This window comes from Propithecus coquereli, unplaced genomic scaffold (genome assembly GCF_000956105.1).
Source record: "Propithecus coquereli isolate 6110/MARCELLA unplaced genomic scaffold, Pcoq_1.0 Scaffold213, whole genome shotgun sequence".
Classification (NCBI taxonomy): domain Eukaryota; kingdom Metazoa; phylum Chordata; class Mammalia; order Primates; family Indriidae; genus Propithecus; species Propithecus coquereli.
This window is the reverse complement of record NW_012146412.1, coordinates 2,799,266-2,810,958: the sequence shown is the minus strand read 5'-3', so window position 1 is coordinate 2,810,958 and position 11,693 is coordinate 2,799,266. Positions and strand designations below refer to the sequence as shown.

At 50.5% G+C, this 11,693-nt stretch overlaps 1 protein-coding gene across 3 annotated transcripts in view; it reads left to right on the top strand.

The window, feature by feature from the left end:
- LOC105810512 (chromosome unknown open reading frame, human C4orf19) overlaps window positions 1-11,285 on the top strand; it is an 89,499-nt gene extending 78,214 nt beyond the window's left edge. For 2 of the 3 annotated variants that reach the window (XM_012644504.1, XM_012644507.1), the window contains 2 exons: window positions 8,643-8,696; window positions 9,647-11,285. In XM_012644504.1, the coding sequence (XP_012499958.1) occupies window positions 8,665-8,696; window positions 9,647-10,514 (900 nt within the window). In that variant the 5' untranslated portion in view covers window positions 8,643-8,664 and the 3' untranslated portion in view covers window positions 10,515-11,285. Of the gene's footprint in view, window positions 1-4,856; window positions 5,334-8,642; window positions 8,697-9,646 lie in introns of those variants that run through there. The other variant, XM_012644506.1, reaches the window with a different exon arrangement.
- The last annotated feature ends 408 nt before the right edge of the window (window positions 11,286-11,693 follow it).

The window sequence follows — 11,693 nt, the reverse complement described above, 5'->3', positions numbered from 1 at the left end:
TCGCGCCGCCGCGGGCCCGGTGCGCAGAGAGACCGAGCGGAGCCGCAGCAGCCTTTTGGCCCCACCGTTGTCCAGGCCCTGCCAGATGTGGTGCCACGGCGGCAGTAACCTTCTGGAATACGGACCGCGTCACCTCCTCCTTAACCTTGCTACGGCGAGGCACCCGCACTTTCTGTGCGGTGATTCCCGGGTCGGAGGCCTTTCTCCCACTCGTCCCGCCTTTGAAATCAGGGTGAAATCGCCGCTGTGTGCTGCCACCTGGCGGTGGAGGCGCAAAAGCACACCCACGCAGTTCTGTCGGAGCCCGAGCCAGGAGGATCCGGGCCTCTTCCGCAAACCGACCGAGCACAAGCTGCTTGCGTAATGCAGAGGCTCAGAGGGGAACGGAGCCTACCAGGATGGATGCCAGGAAATATTAACAATAATGAAAACAATAGCAACAACATCAATAATAGCTGCACAGTCCTACTTTCCAACTTTTAAAACCTGGGGCAAGTTACATGTAACTTCTCTGTACTCACAAGGACAGTAGAGTAATTACATAGGAAAAGGAAAACGATGGCATCAGGTCGTGAATGGAGGAAAGGGCCATATGAAATGTTTTCCAGACCCACTAAAATGATTGTGTATTGTATATATATTATACTATAAGCACCAAAGGAAGAAAAAAGGGAGTGACGTTATCACTGTGTTATAAAAAAAAAAAAATCTGTTTCCGCATTCAACACAGACATGAAAGATCCAAAGATCCTGTGAACGCAGCAGCAATGGAGTCTCGGGACCAGGAGCTGGCCTGTTCCTCCGAGTTCCTGCAACGGGAACTCCACGGGAGCAGCCGACACCCTCCGCAGGCGAACAGCGCCAACAAGGCAGCTTTGGGGAAGGCCGGAGCGGCCGCCCTTTAAACGGTACAATTCCAGTGGGCCCAGGGCCACCCTTCACTGAGAAACACCAGTTTCAACCCAGACATTTCACTTTCAGAGACTGATGGCTTTGGCTCCTGGAAACTTATTTATTTATTTAGGAGACAGAGTCTCCCTCTGTTGCCTGGGCTAGTGGTGTCATCGTAGCTCACTGCAGCCTCAAACTCCTGGGCTCAAATGATCCTCCTGCCTCAGCCTCCCGAGTAGCTGGGACTACAGGCTCGAGGCACCACGCCCGGCTAATTTTTCTATTTTTTGTACAAATGGGGTCTTTTGCTCTTATTCAGGCTGGTCCCAAACTCCAGGCCTCAAGTGATCCTCCCACCTCAGGTTCCCAGAGTGCTCAGATTGCAGGCGTGAGCCACCGCACCAGGCCTGGAAACTTATTTTTTGCATGGTTTCAGATTAAAATGCAGGCACAGCAGCAGGCTCAGCGTCACCGGCCAGTGCTCTGGAACCCACCAGCTGCCTTCCCACCCGGTAGCTGGCACCTCCCCCAGCCCATCCCCAGTGGAGAAGGGGCCACCTCCTCCACCCTCAGGGGTCTCCCTGATCTGAGACCCCCATCCCTCCCAGGGACGTTGCTGTGACACACTCTGTCCCCATCTCAGGGGTCCAGGTGCTGGTCAGCAGCCCCTCCTGGCAGAGACCTTTGCCGAAGAGCTGCGGGCCTGCGGGAGTGAGACGAGAGCCTGGGGCCAGAGGGAGGAACCAGAGGAGAAGCCTGCTCTGTTTATTCAGGATCGTGGCCTGGGATGAGCGTGGACTTGGGGCCCAAACAGCAGTACTGCGATGGGCTAGTTTGCAAACTGCCGAGTGGGGCGCCCCACCCGCGTAGGGGCAGCGTGAGTGCCTGCCTGCAGCGCGGCTCTCAGCACTCAGCGAGGTAAAATGTGAGCCGAGTCGATGAGTGGACGTTCCCTTTCTTTCCCACTTTACCAGGCAGAAGACTATTAGATGTGAGATGAAGTGACTTTCCCACGTCCCTGCCATTGGCGAGGGAGTCGTGGCTGGGACGTGGACCTCTTACACCTCGGCACAGATTTGCCTGGCTAAGTTCACCCAAACACCACACGACAGTGTTAGTTTGGGGCATAAAACTCCCCTGATGATTATGAATGTCACTTCAATAGTCATTTTTCCCAAAGTTTCCCACAAAACATGAGTTCTGTTGATTGTTAATAAGCTTGTTATGAAAATAAAGCTCTGTGGTCAGATAATTTGGGGAAATAGTGGGTTAAACAAAGTGAAAGCGTTCCTTTTCATAACCACGAATGTGCTCATCAGCAGATCAATCTCTGTTATTCCCAAACCTATTTTGACCAGGAAGGCCCTTTTTTTGGAGGGGGGGACCTGTGAACACATCTGTGCACACAAATTCCCATCGAACCCAGTTCTAGGTGGCGCCAACACAGACATCTGCACGTCGACTACCGAGAATGCGCGAAACGGACTGTTTGGTGGTGCTGATGGTAACAGTCTGCGTGCAGTCTTTCAAGTCCTCCAAAATAACCGATGCTCGGCCTCTTTAGGAGAAAATTAAACACCCCAGAAAAATTTGTCCCAGTGAGTTTCCTAAGCCTGTCCAGAAAGGAGGAAATGATGCTGCCACGGAGATAGACCGAGCGTCCGGAGTCTGTCTTCCAGGCTTTTGCGCAGTAGATTCAGCGCTGTCTGTGAAGCTGGGCCGGCGGCCTCTCATTTCTTCTGGGAAGGGACGCAGCTCCTGGCAGTTACCTTCATTCATTTCTCTTGAGCCAGGACCTCGGCCCCCAGTAGTGGCTTACTAAGCATTTGCTGACTTCACCTACCGGCCAGCTTACGTGAAACCCCGGGCTGTGTTTTCTAAACATGAGCAAGTTGGTTTTTCAAAACAGCTGAAATGTATGTGTTTCATTTTCTTGTATCTCTCTTCCAAATACTTCAGTGTCTGTAAACCCAATCCAGTTCCCAACAGCTGCTTTAAAAGTTCGTTGACGAGAACCCTTGAAGGAGAACATCTTTGACCCTTGGAATTGCACGATGGAGGTTTCTCTGTTTCCCAAGCTGGGAAAGGGAACCACGTTCTCTCGCACCCCTCTCAGCTCCTGCATTTGGCCCGTAGTTTGGACCACTGGGTAGAGTGAGATTTGATCATGGAAAGGGGTAGACCCTCGATGGGAATAATTTATAAAATCTCCTACCCGTCACTCAGTCATTCCTACCTGTCGCTCACCAGTCAGTCCTTCATTCGAGTGACACGTATGAAGTGCTCCGTGGGAGCTGGAGGCTCCGCGGGTTGGGCACTGCCCGTGAGGAGTGCGGGTGCGATGGGAGGCAGCCAGCACCAGGGCTCTGGACAGCGGGTCCCTTCCCAAGATGCAGCAGCAGCCTGAGGACAAGAATCGTAACTTACGTGCCCCGAGTTCTAGCGCGTGGGACTGTATATTGCGCAAAGGTCTTCCGCACGTACACAGGATGACACCTAAATTCAGCAAGGCCAGTGGACTTTTGACGAACTCCCTTCCAAGACCTTTCTGCATGGTCTAATTTATAGGGAATATCTTAATATCAGTGAGTCCCTGAAGGTGTTAGGTCCTAGCCCAGGTTGTAAGAAGCAGAAACTGACATTAGATTAGCACTTTCATTTTTAACTTCGCACCTTTTTTATCCTTTTAATTTTTTTATTTTGACGTTATTTCAGACTTAAGAGAAAAGTTGCAAGAAAAATACAAAGAATCCTCATCTATCCTCTACCCAGAGTCCCTAAATATATTTACCACATTTGCTTTATTGTCCTCTTTCTCTACACACACACATACGCAAATTTTTTCTGAATCATTTTAATAAGTTATACAAACCATGCTCCTTTATTTCTAAGTAATTCACTATGCATTTCCTAAAAACAGGGCATTCTTTTATATAATCCCAATACAATGACCAAAATCAGGAAATTAACATTGACTTAATACTGTTACCTAATCTGTGACCTTTCAGCAAGAAGGGCGTGCAGCGCCTTGGGCTGTCATGCCTCTGAGGTCTCCTCGGTCTTTCTTTGCTTTTTCATAACATCACACGAAGAGTGCAGGCCAGGTGCCTTGCAAAATACCCTGCATGTTTCGGTTAGGGGGATGCCGATGCCCGTGCATCCCACCGGTCTCGCCACGGCAGCACTGCCTGCAATCGCGTGGCTGCGGTGCTGCGCGAGGACACCCTTGTGCCTGCGGTGGGGAGATACCGCGAGACGAGATCCACTGTTCACCTCAGACTTCCACCCACTAGTCTCAGGCCACTGCTGACTCCTACCTGAATGGCTGTCAACTGGCGCTTTTCTAGATCCATTCTTTCTTGTGTGTTTGTTGGCTGGTTTCCTACTTGCAAGGCAGAACATTCCATTTCCCTCATGTTATTTCTCTCAGTGTAGACTCGTGAAGCCTTATAGTCGTATTTATTCTGATGCTCCAGTTGTTCCAGATTTGGCCAGCAAAACTCCTATAAGCTAACTCCTGTGTCCTTTTGACCTGTCCTTGCCATTCTTTAAGACTAGCACTATTCAAAGGCAGCTCTTTCCAGATAGGTTGAGCCTTTTTCGTATTCCCATGACTTCCTGACAAATAGTCAGTTTCTCTGTCTGGTTAGAAAACTCCCAGCCCTCTCTGGTCTTCCCTTCCCCCACCTCCAAAGCTACCCCCTTGTGAATCGGGATTTTCCAGCAAGGAGGCTTCGCCAGCAACTGACGGGCATTAGCATGGCCATCTTCAAACACAGGACTATTTAACTTCAACACAAAACACAGGGCTCCCGGAGCAGTGGATGGACACAGCCATCCTAATGGTGTTTGTTTTTCCCCTGTGTAAACCAAGCAAAGGACCTGCCCTTTGCTTCCCTGTTGCTTTTTTAAACTCCAAAGGGAAAGCAAATTTCAATTCTGCTCAGTAATAAAGCACCCAACGACTGAGCTCTTACCTTCAAGCTAGCTGTGGTCAAAGGGAAGAAAGGAAGAAAGCGGGCAGACGGTTCGCTCTCAACTCAGTCTCACATCGAAAGAGCATATATTTTCTTCCATTTCCATATCTCATGTGCCAGATGAGGAGTATTTCCTTTTTGCACCTGGACTCAGGAGAACTCCCTGCTACAAGCAAGACGTGGATGTGGGAGGGACATACGAACAGAGAAAAGAATGTAATCTGACACATCATATAAGGAAGACTAATTGTAGATGCGGGCGTGCAGGGGCTGGGTGGAAATACGTGCGTCCCCACCCTTTTCGTCAGCGGTCACACAGCCTCGGACGCTAGGGCCTGTCTGGTTGAGAGAAGGAATGTCGCTGGGGAAGGAAAGCACGGGGCGAGGTGAGAGAGGGCAGAACCTCGAACCAGGAAGAGGCCGTCCGCACTGGGCTCCGGAGAGGCGCAGAAGTATGGCCCTCAGGTACGGACCAGGTCTGTGGGACACCCATGTGGTGTGCCCCGAAGGGAGGCAATGGGGGAGAATCCCAACTGCAAACCTGGTCCTGCAAGGAGCAGACCACCAAAACCGCCTTTGTAACTGCATGGCTTTGAAGAACAGTACAGATTGTGTGGTTTTCCTGGGGGAGGAGGGAGCCCAGAAGCCACGGAGGACGTATCATTTCTTTCAGAGGCAGGAGAGTGGCGGTGTTTGAGTTGGGCTTTCAAAGCTGAGCAGTCATCTCATTTTGGTGCAGGTTGCTCCTGTGGCCTGAGCCACAGCAGAAGGTGGGGACAGTGGCCCAGCTCCTCCTGGGCAGGGGTGCCCAGGGCCAGTCTTGCGTCTCTGGGGACGCACGGTGTCACTCAAGACATGCCTGGCCTTTCTTGGTCTTCTTCTTTCTCTCTCTCTTTTATTTCTTTTGTCTTTCTTTCCCTCTTCCTTTCTCTTTTTTTCATTTATTTATTTCAGAAGAAACCCTTCCCATGGACAACTCTCATTATAAAGTTGACCTGAGGTTTTCAATGATTAATATTTTATGATTGCTTCAGTTACAAGATTACCATCCAGTCTGCCTTTGTGTTTCTCCAACACTTCTAAGCCCCTTTCCTTTTCTTTGACTGTTTTTTTGCCACCTATCCTAATTTTTTTAAAACAGAGTCCAGGATAAACAAATGCACTGCAAGTATGGAAAGAGTCAGGATTTCAGAGCAGATTGTGGAGGGGGAGGGCCGGGAGGGGAGGAGGTGCTACTTCTCACCCAGCTGATTCATACAGCTGACCTATGACCTCCCAGCAGAAAGTGAACGTAAGCGGGGGGCAGAAGCTGGGAACAAAATCCTGGGCTTTGGAAATGGGGTTATTTAACTGAGAGTGTTTTGAAAAAGTAAAAGGTTGTATGCATTTATTACTGGCGAAGCCCCCCACACCACGATTTCTCTCTCTGTGGAACTGTTGTTGCACTTGGGGTTTCTATCCTTCAATCGGTGTCACAGCTGCTAGAAATATACCATTTGGCCCTTATTCCAGAAACAAGCACTGCTCAGTATTGTTAATACTCTTGATTGTGTGCCTATGTCATGGCAACTAGATTACATCTTGCTTGGGTTCAAGGCCCCCATTTTTTTTTAATATGCTCTATACAAACAGGACTGGGTCAAACACTGATTTATGCTTATTATGGGTATTAGGTAATCCCCCGACAGCGCCATATGGTAGGAATATTACTGTCCCTGTTTACAGAAGAGGTGGCCGAGGTCCTGAGTCCACGGCGAGTGGGAAGCGGAGCTGGGCTCTGCGCTGAGTTTTCTGTCCCCAGGGTCCACCTTGGCACACCGGGGTGCCATGGTTGGCACACACCAGGAATGCCTTGACTGGTTACAGACCCCCTCAGCTACTGCTCTCATTTTTAACCTATAGCCATTAGGTAATTCATTCATTCCACGAATAGTTATTAACTGTCTACTGTGTACCAGGTATTTTCCTAAGTGCTGGGGAATCAGACTGGAAGAAAGGCTTACTTCATTGTGAAAAAGAAGGATCATAAACAAATAAACCTGCGACAAAGTATGCAGTGGTAACACGTGCTCGGAAGGAAAATGAAGCACAGTAAGGAGAGAAAGGGTGACAAGACACGCGGGGTGAGGTGGCCCGGGGGACTCTCTACGGATTCATTAGTCCTCCTGAGAAGGTTTTAACTGACATTGGGTTTGGTGGTCAAGAAGGAAGGGACTTGGGGATGTTCTAGTTTCCTGTGCTGCTGTAGCAAGTTACTGCAAATTTGGGGTTTAAAACAATGGAAGTTTATTCTCTCCCAGTTCTAGAAGCCTGAAGTCTGAAACTGGTATTGCTGGGCTGAAATATGGCTGTGACCAGTGCCACGCTCCTTCCAGAGGGGTTAATCCGTTCCTTGCCTCCCCCAGCTCCTGGACGTTCCTTGGTTCCAATCTCTGCCTTTGTGGTCACATTGCCTCTTCCTCTTCGGTCCGTGGTCAGATCTCCCTCCACCTGCTCCCGGAAACACTCATATCATTGTATTTAGGGTCTACCCAGATAATCCAGGCAAATCTCACTATCTCAAAATCCTTAACTTAATCACATATTCAAAGACTTGTGCGGATAGGGGTGTATATAAGGTAACATTCACAGGTTCCAGGGATCAGGACCCAGATATCTTTTGGGGAGCCATTTTTTAGCTTACTACAGGGGGTTATTTGTGGATTCTGTTTTTCAGTGTAAATCTAGTTCCCTGTGGCCAACCAACCCATCAGTACATCTTAAAAAGCACCCAGTCATTTTCACTGTGGCAAAGGCCTATGACGTAGCATCCCGGGAAATTCATCCATGATTGAAAGGAGGAAGGACAGAGATGGCAGAGGAGGCAGGGACACAGCCAGCAAGGAGCGCTGTCTGTCCTCCCAGTGCACGCGTTTCCTGGAGACACAGGGCTGGGCTTTCGATTCTCTTGTTGGCTTGTCCTTCTAAAGGCTGTTGATGTTACACATGGAGAATGACTTCGCAATTTGTCCATACTAATTTTCAGGATTTTCTGAGGAAAGAGCAGACCAACGTGGTCAGTTTTATATGAAGAGAAGATTTGTTCAGAGGGAAATGATAGGGGAAATCCAGCTTGGGGAGGGCCGGGGGCAGTGGGCAGGTGGGAAGTGAGTCCACCGTCTGCCAGGGTCCCCACGGGGACACGTCTTAGAGCTGCAAGAGCGGGGAGGCCACGACTGAGAACTGAGATTGCCCCGGTGACGGGAAAGGCAAAACAGGAGCCATTTGGTGCCGGTGCTGATGACTCAGGCCCTAACCTCCTCGGGCTGACTCGTGGAGCTCCGTGGATCAGACATCTTACTCAGTCGTCCTTTAGTTCTTGAGGGCTGACCCCCTGGCAAGGAACCTCTTACACCTCCTGCTGCCGTGCGCCGGTGCCGTTCTGCGGTGGGAGACGAGGGATTAGAAAGCCCGCCGGTACTCTCTCTCTCTGGCATCCTCCCACATGCGCCTCCCTCGCCCGTGATGGGGATGGAGCGCTAACGCGCGGCGGCACAGCGCGGGGCAAGGGGCCGCGCGGGGCAGGCGTCGTGAATGTTTGAGAGCTCCGAATCCACGGCTTTGGAACATGGAGGGTTCCCGGTAACCAGCCCCTGCCTGACCTGCATGTTTGGTACCCTTTTGCCGAGATTTGTGCCTCTGTTAATTTTGAGTATCTAAGAAAGAAAAAGCAAACCTAATTCCTACTAAAATGTCATTCACTGTGTTCTCTGCCTCTCACACTTTCTTTTCCAGATGCTAACAAAAACTAATCCAGATGGGGTGCAGGTGCTGTAAAATGATACAAAGGTAAGGTTGAAAAATACTTCACCTAACTGGAGGAATTTGTGAGTATCCTGGAGGCACTTTTAAAGACCAAGCACGAATTCAGTGCATGTTATCCAACCCGGGACACAGTCAACATTCTCATAAATTAAAGTTTGGAACTGTTTTGATACCATTTAAGAGGACATGTGGCCTAGATTTTAAGCTTTTTTTGCTCACTTCCCAAAGCATGTTGGGAACACCATCGTTCTCTAAGACTGTATTTGGTTTAGGTTGAATTTACATTTCTTCAAAGAGCTTCAACACAAAGAAAAGCTTGGGTTTCCGAGGATGCCTGAAACGGCATCACTGAAAATAAATCTCCCCAATCACATATGTGCTTTTAAGTTTGTCCATATTACATTTCATACAAGTTCAAGTAACGTGAATGAGCTACATAAGATAAAGGAAAAAAATTAACTGATGGTCTTGCTTAGTTAACAAATGTTCTATTTCTACTCCAGACCTGAACATATATAAGGTTTACTCCACGGTAATCATAATGTGATGTTTGGCTTTATTTTTAAAATATTTATTATAAGTATCTTTCATACAACTACAGACTTCGTATTTATCAGTGTAATGACAGCATAATAGTCCATCGTGGGGATTGACCATCAGTACTTAACCCTCTGTGTCCCTTTTAATGGACATTGTTGTATTTACTTTCTCGATTTTAAAATTCCATGAACCACTTTGTATTTTACTTCTCCACTCACGCCCCCCTTTAGATCTCTTCTTAAGATCTATTTCCAGTGAGAGAACATTTTTATACCAACTATATCGATACGATTTAGACACACTTACATGGATTTTAAAAATAACTAATCACATAAATTAAATTGGCAGCAATAGCAGAGCAGCAGGGCCGGTGGTAGGCAGTGTGAAAGATGGGGCAAGTCTGGCTGCTCTTCACTGGTCGTTCTCGCCCCCAGCTATCTCTTTGATCCGGTCCAAGTGCCCTCCCCTGGCTACGTCAACGAAGTGAACAGCTGCAAGTCAGACGAAGAGGACACTGATAAACTAAAAGGCAAACCCAGCAGCGAATTCCTGGCGCAGAAAGATGACCCTCCGCGGGAGAGCCTGACGAGAACCGCGAGCAGAGGCAGAGGGACTGGTCCGCAGGCGTCCAGCTGGCCGCAGCAAGGGCGGCTCCCGCAGGGGGACCCTGGAGAGGGACGCTGTACGGACGCTGCTCTCAATGGCGTCGGCCCTGCCTCGGGTCCGCAGCCCGGCGGGAGTGCCAGGCCGCCCGAGGACGGCAGGGGCTCCCGGGCCGGCACTGCGGACGGCGTCCGCCCGACTCGCCCGGTCCCGCAGCAGGACGGGGCCGTGCGCAGCGGAGACCGCGGAGCTCCTTCCAGGGCGCAGAGTCTGGCCTCGGAAGCACGAGGCCGCGTCCTCCAGATCCCAGCCCCGGATTACCCTCTGCTTTGGGGTGCGGCTGCAGACAGTGCCGGTGGTGAGGAAAAGGGCCACCTTTTCAAGGACCACGCCGAGCACGAGCCCCTGCGGGGGACGCCCCCTGGGGCGGAGGAGCCTGGTCCGCACGTGCCCTTCTCGGTGAAGAGAAGCCGGGATTCATTAAACGAGGCCGTGGCTACGGAAGTTCCAAGCGTCTGCTTCGAGGAGGCTCCTGCTCACGCCGCGCCCGCGGGCGACCCGGGAGACCGGCCGGAGGAGGCCCACGGCTCCCCCAGAGGCGGGGACGGCGAGACCGCGGATGAGGATGCGGCGGTGGCGGAAGCCCTCGCGGCCCTGGAAGCTGCCACTGCAGGCGAAGACGAGGATGAGGCGGATTAGGGAGGGGATTCGCGCAGGCAAGTGGGCCAGCGCCACGCGGGGCGCGCGGAGACGCAGAGCGGGGACCTGCGCCAGCTCGCGCCCGCGGCCTCGCCAGTGTTTACGTGGCACCTGTCCTGTCAGTGTCCGTGCCACACCGCTTGCTAAATATTTTGAGCGTCACTCTGGGTAGACGGGCTGTCATTCGGGACGCTGGAATAAAAATCCGGACGAGCCACTGTGCCCACGTCCACGGCAAATGCAGAAACTAAGCAACCTGCTTGCCAGCCCTCAGAGCTCCCCAGAACGCCCGGTACGGCTGTCCGCGAGAACGCCCTGAGATCCCAGCGCTGCATCCCACAGAGCGTTCTGCTCGACCGTAAATTCTTTACCTGCTTTTGAGAGCCAAACACGGGACCCAGCCTGGAAAAGGTAACGACCCCACTTAAAGTGCCTAATGTGTCCGCAGAGCATAGCTTCACTTCAGGGACAGTCATCCAGGGAACTAACAACTAACCACCTGTTCAACAGCGGTTAAGCTAGCAGCTTTCAGGGTGGAGTAGAAGCCACCAGGAAACAAATGGTTAGTCATTGCTGCGATGTGATTTTAAAACCCCTTGACCTTAACTTTTTTACATTATTACTTTTTAATCTCTTTTGGGATTGGGGAGGCTGGCCAAAATAATTCTTAAAACTGCTGTGTCATACTTGGGTTTAAGTTCATGAGTTTCGGAGCAGCAAAGCCATATATGGAATGTTTTTATGCCATTAAATGTCTGATTCTGATTAAAATATAACAAACATATGTGTTTCTTTGTCTTAACTCAAAGGTGGTTATAATCTTCCCAGACTGAGTATCAGTGACCCTTTATTTCCTTCCATTTAAAGAGCTAAACGGGCCGGGCGCGGTGGCTCACGCCTGTAATCCTAGCTCTCTGGGAGGCCGAGGTGGGTGGATTGTTTGAGCTCAGGAGTTCAAGACCAGCCTGAGTAAGAGCGAGACCCCGTCTCTACTAAAAAAAATAGAAAGAAATTAATCGGACAACTAAAAATATATAGAAAAAAATTAGCCGGGCATGGTGGCACATGCCTGTAGTCCCAGCTACTCCGGAGGCTGAGGCAGGAGGATCGCTTGAGCCCAGGAGTTTGAGGTTGCTGTGAGCTAGGCTGATGCCACGGCACTCACTCTAGCCCGGGCAA